Here is a 14,491-nt window from a genome sequence, read left to right on the forward strand (position 1 = left end):
GGATTTTGGGTCCCCTCCATGGATTTTGGGTCCCCCCCATGGATTTCGGGTCTCCCCCATGGATATTGGGTCCCCCCCCATGGATTTTGGGTCCCCCCATGGATTTCGGGTCCCCCCACGCACCCTCAGTATTTATTGTGCCGTCGCCGTTGTCACCTCAGAGCACCCCATGGGGACACAGTGACGTGTGTGTGTGTGTCCCCCCGCCTCCCCCGTTATTTTTGGGTAAAGCTGTTGGGCAGCGTGGTACTTTTTAATTTTAATTTTATTTTTCTTTCCTTTTTTTTTTGGTTTTCTTTCTATTTTTTTGTAAAGTGGTTTCTTTGTACTTGGTCACGGGTACCTTGCTCCTTCGGTTTCTCCACCGTTATCTGTGATGTTTCCGTGTTCTGTCAAATAAATTATTCTAGTTTATTAAACTCAGAAAAAAAAGGAAAAAAAATATATATATAGGTATAAAATATATATGGACAATTATTGGTTTTGCTGATGCAAAACGGGGGGGGTTTGTGGCATCTATAGGTCCTTGGGGGGTACAAAGGGTTGTGACCCCTCATTTCTGTTGCTTTCCACCCCAAAAATCAAACCCAGACTGGCAAGATGAACTTGTTGGAGCATCTCATGGTCATGCTGCTCTGGTAAATTGATTTATTAATGATTAATTAAGGCTTCTGGTGGCTGCTGCCTGAGCTGAGCTTGGCGCCGGGACCCCCCCGGTGGTCTCTGGTCTGTATGTGCTGTGGTTTCCCCCCAAGAAAAACCCTCTTACCTGGCTGTTTGGCCACCAAAGATGCCGTTTGGCTTGTGTCATCCCAATGGGGGGGTGTGTGCAGCCGGTGAGCTTTGGACTGCTGGACAAAACACACAGATCGATGCTGAAATGGCGCAGGATGTGAAGTAAACCTTGAATGCTGGGGGTGGATTTGGGCGCCTCAGTTCAGGGATCAAAATGGCGGCACCAGGGGCATCAAAGTCACCTCAGACACAAAATGGCGGCACCAGAGTCACCTCAGACACAAAATGGCGGCCCCAGGGGCACCTGAATCACCTCAGGGCTCAAAATGGTGGTCAGAGGGGTGGCGGGGTCACCTCACAAGAAAGGCCTTGAGGTGCTGGAGCGAGTGGAGAGAAGGGAACGGAGCTGGTGAGGGGCTGGAGCACAAGGGTGATGGGAGCGGCTGAGGGACCTGGGGGGTTCAGCTGGAGAACAGGAGCTGAGGGGAGACCTTCTGATCTCTGAACTGCCTGAAAGGAGCTTGGAGCCAGGGGGGTCGGGCTCTGCTCCCCAGGAACAAGCGCCAGGAGCAGATGAAACGGCCTCAAGTTGCGCCAGGGGAGGTTGAGGTTGGATGTGGGAACAATTTCTTCCCCAAAGGGCTGTGGGGCATTGGAACAGGCTGCCCAGGGCAGTGCTGGAGTCACCATCCCTGGAGGGTTGGACAGACGGACAGGAGGTTCTCAGGACATGGGGCAGTGCTGGGGATGGGTTAATCGCTGAACTCTATGATCTTGATGTTCTCTCCCAACCAAAACGGTTCTGTGACTCTGGTATCTTCATTCACAATATATCAAGCCCCACAGTGTCAGCCCTCAGGACACAAACCATCAGCTCCGAGAAGTTCCTCAGCAGGACACAGAGTGGCCATTGCTCGTTTAACAAATATCTCATTAATCCATCGTGCACACCGGGTACCGTGTGGCTTTGCATTTAATTTCCTAAATCACGCCCAGGCCCTGCTGTTTGTAACAGGAACCTTGAGCTCTGGGTCCTCAGCACAGGACACACATGGACCTGCTGGAGAGGGGCCAGAGGAGCCCCAGGAATGACCCGAGGCTGGAACAGCTCTGCTGGGAGGACAGGCTGAGAGAGCTGGGGTGTTCAGCTGGAGAAGAGAAGCTCCGGGGAGACCTTAGTGTGGCCTTAAAAGGGTCGAGAAGAAAGATGGGGACAGACTTTTGAGCAGGGCCTGTTGTGACAGGACAAGGGGTGATGGTTTTAAACTAAAGGGGGGAGATTGAGGCTGGGTATAAGGAATTGTTGCCCTGAGGGTGGTGAGAGCCTGGCCCAGGTTGGGCAGAGAGGTGGTGGCTGAACCATCCCTGGAGACATCCCAGGCCAGGCTGGACGGGGCTCTGAGCAACCTGAGCTGCTGAAGATGTCCCCGTCATGGCAGGGGTGGCACTGGGGGAGCTTTAAGGTCCCTTCAACACGAATTATTCTGTCCTATTATTTTCTGACAGCACTGTCAGCAGCAGCGCTGCAACCATCAGCCTCTGGTGTGGCATAAAAGACTTGCATTACATTTTTATCTCTGCTCCCACAGTCTGTTTGGGCACTGGAGAGTGAATCACAGACTCACTTTGGTTGGAAGAGACCCTGGAGATCATTGAATCCAAGCTGCTCTTGCTGTAGCTCCCATCGTTGCTGCAGCTCAGAGCCTCACGCCGCGGAATAAACCCCAAAATTGTTCTTGGTTTGAAATCGTGTCTTCCCAGCAAGGGGCTGAGGAGGAACCAGGCAGAGCAGTGAGGATGGAGACCCCAAAACCCCCCAGTTTCTCCTCGGAAGGACACAGAGATGCCTGCGCATTGCAGGTGGTTCAAGTTCATGGCCAAGCTGCCCTGGTGGGTGTCCCAGGAGGATGGAGATGTGGAGCAGCACCGCGGCTGGACCACTCTGCTCCACATCCCTCCTGCGACCAGGAGGAGCCAGGACGGGGGGGACGAGCCAAAAATCATCGATTTCTGAGCCTGAATGGAGGGACAACCCCTCAGGGACAGCTCAGACCCCTCCCATCCCTCCCCACCAAGGGCAAACCCGGCTCCAGCAAAGCCGAGGTCGCCCCAGTCACAAACTGGACCCTGATCAGATGTTCCCATGTTAACAGAAGGTCCATGTGGTGCAATTTTGGGAGCAATGTCCTCACCGGGAGTTCTCCATCATCACCTTTAAAGGACATTCCCCTTCTGTGTGTCAGCCCCGTCTCCAGCAGCTGCAAGAACTTACTATTTCGGACATTTCCCGTCCCCTGTCAAAGCCGGTTCGAGCCGGACAAGGCGGCTTAAAGTTATTTCGGGGAAAAAAAGGGAAGCTTGGATGTGTACAAACCGCTGTTGCTTAAGTGCCACATCTCTAGGAAGCCAAGCGAATTTCCTTCCCTGTCCCCTCTGTGCTGACGTGGGACGGGGTCAGGATAACCCAACATCACCAGAGCAGATCACACAGGATCCCAGGGGGTTTGAATGTCTCAGAGAAGGAGACTCCACACCCGCTCTGGGCAGCCTGGGCCAGGCTCTGGCATCTCCCAGCAAAGAAGTTTCTGCTCATGTTCAGATGGAGCCTCCTGTGTTTCAGTCTGTGCCCGCTGCCCCTCACCCTGGCGCTGGGCACCACTGAACAGAGTCTGCTCCATCCTCTGACACCCACCCTGAGCTATTGATCATTGATCACATCCCTCTCAGCTTCTCTTCTCCAGCTCAGCAGCCCCAGCTCTCTCAGTGTCTCCTCAGCACAAAGATGCTCCAGACCCCTCAGCATCTTCGTGTCCCTCCCTGGACTCTCTCCAGTGATTCCTCGTCCTCAAACTGGACCCAGTTCTGCAGATGTGGCCTCACCAGGGCAGAGCAGAGAGGGACAACAACCTCCCTTGACCTCCTGGTCACTCTTGCTCACACGCCCCAGGTACCATTGGCCTCTTGGCCACAGGGCACATGGGTGGCTCTTGGTCACCCTGTTGTCCCCACAACTCCCAGGTCCTTCTCCACAAGCTGCTTCCCAGCAGCTCAACCCCAACCTGTGCTGGTGCCGGGGGTCGTTCCTCCCCAGGGACCGGACCCTGCACCGGCTTTGGTTGCATTTCATAAAATCACAGAATCATTTCGGTTGGAAAAGCCCCTCTAGATCATCGAGTCCAACCATAACCCACCCCCGGCACTGCCCCATGTCCTGAGAACCTCACCTCCGTGTCTGGATGACACAGACCTGTGGTTTTGACAGGTGACAAGACATCAGATCCCCACATCCCCCCTCGTCGAGAGGGGTAAGTTTTGGGTGTGGAACGGAAGAGCTTCTGCTGGGAGGAGACCCGGGAGGCGATGAACAGTGTGGAGCTTCCCCGTGGCATCGTTATCGTGTGGAACGGAGGAGGATTCAGCCTCAGCACACACAGGCAAGGAGCTGTTGCCATGAGACAGCGCAGATCAGCTCAGTGCATTCCAGCGCCTGCCTCCTGAAGGACAACGTGCACCCCCGTGCCCCATCTCCCCTCTCCTCAACCCCGCTCACACTTCAGCGTACACCAGGAAAACGGGGAGCGCTCTCCATTCGTCCTTTGCGTTCCCATCCCAGAAATAACCCTGAAAAGGAGCTTGAGAGCGTGAGGGGACAGCAAATCACAGAAGGGTTTGGGTGGGAAGGGACATTCAAAGCTCATTGAGTCCATGAGCAGGGACATCTTCACCAGCTCAGGTTGCTCAGAGCCCCGTCCAGCCTGGCCTGGGATGTCTCCAGGGATGGTTCAGCCACCACCTCTCTGCCCAACCTGGGCCAGGCCCTCACCACCCTCAGGGCAACAATTTCTTCCTCATGTCCGGCCTGAATCTCCCTTCTTTAGTTTGTACCATCACCCCTTGTCCTATCACAACAGGCCCTGCTCAAAAGTCTGTCCCCATCTTTCTCTTCGGCCCCTTTTAAGTACAGAAGAGGTTGCAATAATAATCATAGAACCATTTTGGTTGGAAAAGCCCCTCAAGATCATCAAGTCCAACCGTTTCCCAGCCGTGTCCCTGCCCCATGTCCTGAGAACCTCCTGTCCGTCTGTCCAGCCCTCCAGGGATGGTGACTCCAGCACTGCCCTGGGCAGCCTGTTCCAATGCCCCACAGCCCTTTGGGGAAGAAATTGTTCCCAGATCCAACCTCAACCTCCCCTGGTGCAACTTGAGGCCGTTTCCTCTGCTCCTGGCGCTTGTTCCTGGGGAGCAGAGCCTGACCCCCCTGGCTCCAAGCTCCTTTCAGGCAGTTCAGAGATCAGAAGGTCTCCCCTCAGCTCCTGTTCTCTCACCCTACAAGACCCATCCTGGTTGCTCCCGCACGAGAACCCCCAGTGCCAGAACAAACCAGGGTCTCCCCGCTTTGCAGGTGACACCCCCTCCCTTGCCCTCTCTCCACTCTCTCCTCCACAAAACACTCTCGTTTTTAATATTGGGAATAACGAGCAGACAGTTTTCATTCCCCCAAGTAACACCTTGGTAACAGCGTGGGCGTTGCAGGAGTCATCGCCTGCTTTCCCCGGGCCCAGGAAATCACATTAGCTTGATCAAATTTAAACTTTCGGCTGGTGGGAAAAGAGCCAAAAGATACCAAGGTCCTTTTTTCTAGACCGGGTGGCCCTGCAGTCGGGGGAGGGTAAAGTTCGTAACAGGCTGGGGCTGAAAATGTCGTTCCTGTTCCTTTTTGCAAGGCTGCGACTTCCTGAGCGGTGGCCGCTCCTTGTGACACGCACACGAGTGACGAAATGTCCCCACCCCATGGGGCGCGCGTCCTTCGGGCCTGGAAACCAGCGGGTTAAAAATGCCACAGAACAGCCCATTTCCTCAAACCCTGCTCGCGCTTTTTGTGGCTGTTTCCTTCTGAAAACGCAGCGCAGACACGACACGGGTCCTCGATAAAATGACGGCAGGGTGCTCTCCGCTAGCGGACGCAAACGGTCTGTGCTGTCGTTTGAAAGATGGGACACAGAAGGAACACAATCAAAAATGTATAGACGCTTTACAGCCAGTTCTGTTGGCTACAACTGTCTCAAAGCAGCATCCGCGCGCAAACAGGCGCCTCGCAGCCCACGCAAACAAGAACATTAACAGGAAACGCGCCACGTCTCAGCGAAAGTATCACCTACCCACGCTTCCCTCAAGGCCGAACCCACTCCCAAACGTGCAGGGAACCGTCGCTGGCCGCTGACAATAAGGTTCTGGGTCTCTGTGGATGCCACGTGTGCGATGTCACCAGGGGAGGGCCGTCGCCGCTGTCCGCTCCGCCGAACGCGTGGCCTTTGTGGATAAATATCGGCTCCGCTTCCCGGCCGGAGCTGTCCCAGCGCTGCGTGTCGTACACGTGCACGGTGCCATCGAAACCTTCAATAAAAGGGAATCGGGGAGGCCGCACAATTATTGTTTTGCTCTAGTCCTATCGGGCTCAAGCTCCTCTCCTGGCAAGACACCGAAATGAGGATGGTGGCCCAGAGTGACAACCTGTGACAGTGGAGCTTCCAAACCATCAAGGAGCTTGCCTGGAACAGGCCAGACCCAAAAAGCTTGAAAATTCCCCAGTTTGAATGTGCAAAGCTCTGGCCAAGAGGCAGCTTTGCTGTCTTACCAGCACAGTATCGCTGGCACTATCAGGGCAGCGTTTGCCAAGAATTCGGGGTTCTGTTCTCCCAGGAGAGAAGCGGGAGCCCCCCAGAACCCATTGGAGATGTTCAGCTCATGTCTCTGCTCTGAATAATTGGGATGTTTAAAGTGGGGTGAACTGGAGAGGAACACAGAGCAAATAATCACCCAGAAAAAGAGATCTCTGCCCAAAAGCACGTACCTGAGACAGCAAGGCAGCCCCGCAGAGCAGGAGCCCAGGAAACGCGCAGGAACTCCGCGCCCGAGCTGGGACGAGGAAATGGGCATTTCACCCAAGCCAAGGACTCCGAGGTTTTCCTTACGTCCGTCAGGCTGAGGTGCCCCCCGCTCGAGAGACGAGCGATGGGCCGGGAGCCGGAATCGGAGCCCTGAGGTGCGACCCCCATGCGCCAGCGCTCGTCACACGGCGCCCAGGGCACGGACGCGGCCTCCAAGGGAGCCTGAGGCTGCCGAACGTCGGCCAGGGACAGGCGGCCCTCCGCACAGCACAGCAGCGCCGTGTTCCCGTCCAGGAACGCCACGTCGCTGAGCTCCTCGCTGCTTCTGGATGCTGGGAAGAAATAAAGAGACGCAGATTTCAGACAGAAAAAAGAGTGTTTGGGTGATTCCCCTCACGCCAAGAAAGGCCTTGAGGTGCTGGAGCGAGTGGAGAGAAGGGAACGGAGCTGGTGAGGGGCTGGAGCACAAGTGTGATGGGAGCGGCTGAGGGACCTGGGGGGTTCAGCTGGAGAACAGGAGCTGAGGGGAGACCTTCTGATCTCTGAACTGCCTGAAAGGAGCTTGGAGCCAGGGGGGTCGGGCTCTGCTCCCCAGGAACAAGCGCCAGGAGCAGAGGAAAGGGCCTCAAGTTGCGCCAGGGGAGGTTGAGGTTGGATGTGGGGAACAATTTCTTCCCCAAAGGGCTGTGGGGCATTGGAACAGGCTGCCCAGGGCAGTGCTGGAGTCACCAGCCCTGGAGGGCTGGACAGACGGACATGAGGTTCTCAGGACATGGGGCAGGGACAGGGGTGGGGAACGGTTGGAGCTGATCATCTTAAAGACCTTTTCCAATCAAAATGATCCTGTGATTTTCCTCATTCGGGTATGAAGCGTGTGGGGACTGAATCGCACCGTGTAGGTGAAGGCAGCTGGTCTCCAGGATCCCCAACAAACCAGGCCTGGACTAAGCACCTCGAGGTAAGGCAGGGCTGGTTTAACAAGGCTTAACAACTCTCCTCCCACCCGCAGGGACAGATCACCGACTAACACACCGCTCGACTAACACACCGCTCGACTAACACACCGCTCGACTAACACACCGCTCGACTAACAGACCGCTCGACTAACACACCGCTCGACTAACACAGCTCGCTCAGAAGTTGATGTCAATTCCAACGACCCCGATGGGCCATCACCTCCCTCGTTTGGGACAACACGCGCAGCAAACCCTCCGCAAACCCGATTCCTTGCACTGAAACCATCCACCGCGCTCTCGTAGGGCACAAATTTGGGGCAGAAGCTTGAGAAATCACCATCAGGGAGATGGATCAGAGCATTGTGACCTCTCTCCTCAAGACTTTCCGCAAATATCTTTATACCTTTGGCACATGTCAAAGAACACACACAGTGAAACGTTTGCCGCTTGAGGAGTTACCTTTGGCTTTGCCAAACCCCAGCTTTCCAAAACCAGACATTAGACTTAAATACCTGCTGTGTAGACGTTTTTCCTCGATTCAACCTCCGTAATTTGGACGCTGTTGAGTCTCGAGCCGTGAAGGACCCACGGGGCTTTGGCAGAAATCGTTGCGATTTTAGCCCAAGGTTGGCCAGCGTCGTTTTCTGCAGCGATGGCACTTATGGGTTTAATGACATCTATTGGACAGAGAGGTAAGCAGTTGTAAAGCACATCAGGAGTCACGTAATCCACAAGATCAAGCTGTTTCACAGCCTCCTAAAGCTAAAAGCGACCTACTAAACCCATAAGAAATCCAATTATGACCAACCCCCGCTCCAGAACAAACCCGCTCTTTCCAAAACATCCAGCACGGATCAACAAGAAGCCATTTAAAACTCTAGCAAAACGCATGGAAAGTTGCAAAGCAACATGTTTATTGTCAATTAAGAAGAATAAGAATGCTCGCATTAACATTTTGCACTTCCTTTCTGGTGGTTTCGAAGTGTTTCACAACAGTAGACAAAGCAACTAGACTTTAGAAGCAGGCAGATGTGGGCTTGGAGAACTGAGGTGGTTTGTGATATATCGTGAAAGTATGATGAAAAGTGCTTTATTTCTAATGTTTGCAGTTATTAAGAGAATATTATGTCAACTATATGATTAGGGGTTTTTTTCGTATGACTAAGAGCTCATAAATAAGCAGAAAGCTGCTGACAGGTGTAAATCTGCTACTGGACCAGAGGAAACGGCCTCAAGTTGCGCCAGGGGAGGTTGAGGTTGGATGTGGGGAACAATTTCTTCCCCAAAGGGCTGTGGGGCATTGGAACAGGCTGCCCAGGGCACTGCTGGAGTCACCATCCCTGGAGGGGTTGAAAATACATATAGATGAGGTTCTCAGGACACGGGGCAGTGCCAGGGCTGTGGGAACGGTTGGACTTGATCATGTTAAAGGTCTTTTCCAACCTAAATGATTCTGTGCTCCTGTCATTTTACACCCAGGGAGAAGGGGAAGTTGGAGGAGCCTGATGCAAAGACTGAAACGAGAAACTACTCGTGCTCAGAAACACGTTCCCTTACCCGAGTCCTCTGCTGACACCTGCCAGACCTGCAAGGCGCTGTCGGGGGGGCCGCTCGTCACCAGCAAGCTGAGGAAACACACAAAATACCCCACAAAACTCTTCAGGAGCAGACTACAATCTTTTTCTTCCCCCAATCTGATGAGCACGGCTGTGCTCCGCCACTCCCGCTGCACGGAGCAGAGGTGGGGCTGCAAGGACCTTAATCCCACAACTCCTCACGCCAGGGCGCTTCACACAGCATTTAATACACAACGGCATTTAATTAGCACGTTTTCCAAAAGCGCTAGACTAGGAACGCCGCACAGAGCCCCGAAGCAGCAACAGGGGCTCGTGTAGGAGGAGAAAAGCGAAGGAGTGAAGTGAATCAGCCGGAGGGAAGCGTGTTTGCTTGGTCTACAACCCACAGCAGGAAACAAAAACCTTCAGAGCCTGCACACGCAGGGATGGAAAAGGCAGAACCAGGAAGCTCCATGGGTTCCTGCCGCCCAGAAACGGGGTACGGAGGGATCCTTGCTGAGCCACCACCAACGCCAGCACTCCTGCAAGAAGCTGAGGGTTCCAATTATCCAGCAGCAGATTCGTTTTCCCTGCCAGCACCCCCAAAAACACACCACTGCAGCTTGCGGTATGGCAACAGCGGGGTGCACCCCGTTTTGCTGAGCACCCCGATAAGCGGCTCCTCTGCAAACACCAGGACGGGGCTCTGGGATGAGTGTTACATTTCACCAGCAGGCAAATCCTCACTCGGACTCACGCTGCTCTCAGAGCTGGTGGGATTGACCAGCTGGGTTGGGAAGAGGCAAAAGGAGCTCGATCGCAATGGACAAGCCCCCTCTCCACCTCCTGGCAGGAAGATGAGCCAGGGAGGGTCAGTGGGACATGAGGCAAAGGTTCTTCCCCCAGAGGTGCTGGACACTGAACAGGCTCCCAGGGAGGTGTCACGGCCCAACCTGACAGTGTTCAAGAAGAGACTGGACAGCGTCCTCAGACACACGGGGTGACCTGTGGGGTGTCCTGTGCAGGGACAGGAGCTGGACTCGATGGTCCTTGTGGGTCCTTCCAGCTCAGGACATTCTGTGATTCCACGATCCTGTGGCCATACCTGGTGTCTGGAACGTGTTTCAGGCCGTACACCGGGCGGTTTGAAAATGCACCACATTCCACCTTGAAATCTCTCTCTGGACACAGGCCCTGGAAATCAAGAGGCAAAATCATTTCTTCGCACTTAATGGTGCAGAACTTGCTGCGGTCAGTTACCACAAAAATAAAAGACAGAGAGATGAGACACACTCTTGCTTGGGAAAGCTCACGCTTGTCCAGTAACACCCACAATGCTCTTTACAACTGCCTGAAAGGAGCTTGGAGCCAGGGGGGTCAGGCTCTGCTCCCCAGGAACAAGCGCCAGGAGCAGAGGAAATGGCCTCAAGTTGCGCCAGGGGAGGTTAAGATTGGATGTGGGAACAACTTCTTCCCCAAAGGGCTGTGGGGCATTGGAACAGGCTGCCCAGGGCAGTGCTGGAGTCACCATCCCTGGAGGGTTGGACAGACGGACATGAGGTTCTCAGGACATGGGGCAGGGACAGTGCTGGGTGAATGAGTGGACTCCGTGATCTTGAGGTTCTCTCCCAACCAAAATGGTTCTGCTGTTCTATGATTTTAACAGGAGTTACAGGATTGAAGGGTCCCAAAATAGTTAAAGAAAAGAAACAGAGAGAGAAAGCTCCTGCCAAGAGCTCTGATGGGGCTTGTTGACATCTGCGCACATCTGGCTTAGGAGCTCTCACTCACCCAGTGACCAAGCTCCACTTTCTGCTTCAGTGTAGGCACCACACACCCACCGGCCACCCTCGCTGCTCAGCACCGTGATGCCCCCGCCTCGGCAGCTCAGCAAGTCCCTTCTCCATTTGTCTGTGCATCCCCATCTGTCATATTTCCCCACAAAACACTTTAATTCACACATCTTGGAGGAGACTAAGAGGAGACCTCATAGTGGCTACAGCTTCCTCACAAGGGGAGGAGGAAGCGGAGGCGTCGAACAATTTAGTGACCAGTGACAGAACCCAGGGAACGGCAGGAGATGAGCCAGGGAGGGTCAGTGGGACATGAGGCAAAGGTTCTTCCCCCAGAGGTGCTGGACACTGAACAGGCTCCCAGGGAGGTGTCACGGCCCAACCTGACAGTGTTCAAGAAGAGACTGGACAGCGTCCTCAGACACACGGGGTGACCTGTGGGGTTGTCACTGCAGGGACAGGAGCTGGACTCCGTGATCCTGTGGGCACCTCCAGCTCAGGACATTCTGTGATTCTATGACGTGGAGGTGAAGTTTTCACGGCACAAGCTGACCACAGAGCAGCAGGGTTACAGGACTTGACTTGCAACCTGTGCCACCTCAACCGGACAGCAGCCGGGTGAATTATGCGCTTCACCTTCCAACCAAACCGGCTCTAACTTTGCCAAGTCCTTGTCAGAGCAGCACAGACCAGGTAACAGCTTGTGAAGCCCAGTACAGCTCGGTCTCTGAAGACACGAGGCCAAGGGGGACAGAGGGACCTGGTGCCACCCCGGCTGTGACACCCACCTGCGTCTCCTTTGCCTGCAGCGTTGGTGGCGGGAGCAGCTGCAGGATCTCGTTCCCACCGGAGTCCTCATACCCGGCTACACAGACACCTTGGAGGTGGGGATGAAAGAACAGGGATGTGGTGAGGGACACCCCACCCTCCCGGAGCCAGACCCCCAGCTCCATCCTAAAGCATGGACCCAGCCCAGGGTTATAAAGGGGCCGATGAGAAAGATGGGGACAGACTTTTGAGCAGGGCCTGTTGTGACAGGACAAGGAGTGATGGTTTAAACTAAAGGAGGGAGATTGAGGCTGGAAATGAGGAAGAAATTGTTGGCCTGAGGGTGGTGAGAGCCTGGCCCAGGTTGGCCAGAGAGGTGGTGGATGAACCATCCCTGGAGACATCCCAGGCCAGGCTGGACGGGGCTCTGAGCAACCCGAGCTGGTGAAGATGTCCCTGTCATGGCAGGGGTGCCACTGTGGGAGCTTTAAGGTCCCTTCACCCCAAACCATCTGTGATTCTATGATTCTATGAACCCCGGTACAGCCCCAACCCCTCACCCCCACTCCTGGGAACCCACCCTGCACCTCGGCCACCCCCGGGCTCCCTTCTCCCCGCTTTATGACCCTCCCCGTGGCCATTTCTCATTTCCCCCGCCCCACACTCACGGTTCCCCCGGGCCCATTCGATGACGCGGGTGGGCGCCTGGAGCTCGAAGGTGTGAAGTTCCTCGTACCTGCGGGGAGGAGCAGGAGATCAGGGGGGCCCGGGGGGCAGCGGTGGGGTCGCGGGGTAGCCGTGGGACCAGGGGGGCAGCCATGGGGCCCGCGGTTCCCTCACATTCGCAGTGACTGGATCAGCCATTCGTCCGCAGCCTCCTCCGCGCCGTCCGCCATCTCCATGGCAACGCCCGCCCGGCGCGCCCGTGACGTCACGCGGCGGCGCGAGTGTGAGGCGGACGGGTGGCGGGGAGGGTCAAAAGAGGTGGCAAAGCGGATGGGCGGTGCCGATTTAAAAAGGGAAAGAAAATCCTCGGGGTTTAGGGGGAAGTTTGAGGGGTTTTCGCTGCTGTCGGGCGCTGAACGAGCGGCGGAGCCGGTGAAGGGGGTGTTGTGGGAAATGGGACCGGGCACCTGATCCCAGCGGGGGGAAGCGCAGGCACATCCGGCTCCTTAGGGCGAACTGGTGTAATGGGGAGTACTAAAGAACAATAATTAATAGTAAATGATAAAATAATACATTAACAAGGAATAATAAAAGTAATAGTAAATAATAAATAATAAAAATAATAAAATAAAATGCTAAAATAACATAATAGTAAATAGTAATAGATAATAATAAATAAGAAATGATAAAAATAAAATAAAATAATACAATTAAAACAATAATAATGAATAATAAATGATAAAATAATTGAAACTAGAACAATAATTAAATAATAACTAATAAGAAATACATAAAATAAGAAATATAATAATAAAATTAAAATAACATAATAATGATAAATAAATGATGAAATACTTGAAAATAAACTATAAATAAATTATAATAATAAGTGAGAAAAATAATAAATAATAATAATAAAGAATGATAAAAAATGATAAATAAAAATTATAAAAATGCTAGAAGAAAATACTGAAAAGAAAATAATAGTAAATAGTGACAAATAAGAATAAATAATAAATGGTAAAAAGAAAATTAAATAAGAAAATTAAACCAATAATAATAACTAATAACTAATGAATGATAAAATAATTGAAAATAGAACAATAATTAAATAATAAATAATAAGAAATGCATAAGAAAGATAATGAAATAGAATAATAAAATTAAAATAAAATAAATTAATAATAAATAATAATAAATGATAAAATAATAAGGATAAAATAATTGAAAATCATGATTAAATAATTGGAAATAAATAAGAAATAAATAAGAAAAAGAATATAAAATAATAAAACATAAATAGTACATAATAATACATAGTAATACATAGTAATAAATAATAATAATAAATAATAAATAATAATAAATAATGGTAAATAGTAATAAATAATACAAATACAGCCTCAAGTTGCACCAGGGGAGGCTGAGGTTGGATGCGGGGAACAATTTCTTCCCCAAAGGGCTGTGGGGCATTGGAACAGGCTGCCCAGGGCAGTGCTGGAGTCACCATCCCTGGAGGGCTGGACAGACGGACACGAGGTTCTCAGGACATGGGGCAGTGCTGATGTGGGGAACGGTTGGACTCGATGATCCTGAGGGGTTTTCCAACCCAAAGGTTCCCGTGATCCCCGTGCAGGGGACAGCAGGCGGCTGGAGCAGCCCCATCAGGTCACATTGCAGCGCTGGTTCGGCCACACGTTCTAACAACCGGAACTCTACCGTAGGCAGGCGTGCGGGTTTATGTGTGGCTTTGTAATTATAACCCAGGTAGTAATCACGGAATCATAGGAAATACATGATCCTCTTTTCACGGTGTCCTGAGCTGGAGTGGCCCACAGGACCATCGAGTCCAGCTCCTGTCCCTGCAGTGACACCCCACAGGTCACCCCGTGTGTCTGAGGACGCTGTCCAGTCTCTTCTTGAACACTGTCAGGTTGGGCCGTGACACCTCCCTGGGAGCCTGTTCAGTGTCCAGCACCTCTGGGGGAAGAACCTTTGCCTCATGTCCCACTGACCCTCCCTGGCTCATCTCCTGCCATTCCCTGGGCTCTGTCATCGGTCACCAAAGAGCTCGATGCCTCCGCTTCCTCCTCCCCTTGTGAGGCAGAAACCTGCGGTTTATCAAACAC

At 52.8% G+C, this 14,491-nt stretch overlaps 1 protein-coding gene across 3 annotated transcripts; it reads right to left on the reverse strand.

The window, feature by feature from the left end:
- Positions 1-122: 122 nt before the first annotated feature.
- On the reverse strand, positions 123-12,633 carry WDR73 (WD repeat domain 73). Of its 3 annotated transcripts, XR_010651138.2 has the most exons (10): positions 12,537-12,633; positions 12,365-12,432; positions 11,717-11,805; positions 10,241-10,329; positions 9,137-9,204; positions 8,092-8,256; positions 6,587-6,955; positions 5,895-6,129; positions 770-851; positions 123-389 (listed from the first exon to the last, which is right to left on the reverse strand). XR_010651138.2 is itself a non-coding variant. In XM_071812291.1 (9 exons), the coding sequence occupies exons 1-8, from the start codon at positions 12,596-12,598 to the stop codon at positions 5,906-5,908; spliced, it is 1,134 nt and encodes a 377-aa protein (XP_071668392.1). In that variant the 5' UTR covers positions 12,599-12,633; the 3' UTR covers positions 607-851; positions 5,895-5,905. The 3 variants fall into 3 exon arrangements, 2 of the variants coding, with proteins under 2 accessions (XP_071668392.1, XP_065690700.2); XM_071812291.1 differs by lacking the exon at positions 123-389 and having other exon boundaries at positions 607-851; XM_065834628.2 differs by lacking the exons at positions 123-389; positions 770-851 and adding an exon at positions 5,175-5,712.
- Positions 12,634-14,491: the final 1,858 nt, after the last annotated feature.

Source organism: Patagioenas fasciata, chromosome 1 (genome assembly GCF_037038585.1).
Source record: "Patagioenas fasciata isolate bPatFas1 chromosome 1, bPatFas1.hap1, whole genome shotgun sequence".
Lineage (NCBI taxonomy): Eukaryota > Metazoa > Chordata > Aves > Columbiformes > Columbidae > Patagioenas > Patagioenas fasciata.

Excerpts from the sequence above, each read along its gene's own strand:
- WDR73 (XM_071812291.1), bottom strand. The coding sequence starts at position 12,598 with ATGGAGATGGCGGACGGCGCGGAGGAGGCTGCGGACGAATGGCTGATC. Across the intron at positions 12,433-12,536 it reads CTGATCCAGTCACTGCGAAT|GTACGAGGAACTTCACACCT; the intron begins GTGAGGGAACCG and ends TCCTCCCCGCAG. Across the intron at positions 10,330-11,716 it reads TGCAGGCAAAGGAGACGCAG|GGCCTGTGTCCAGAGAGAGA; the intron begins GTGGGTGTCACA and ends CTTGATTTCCAG.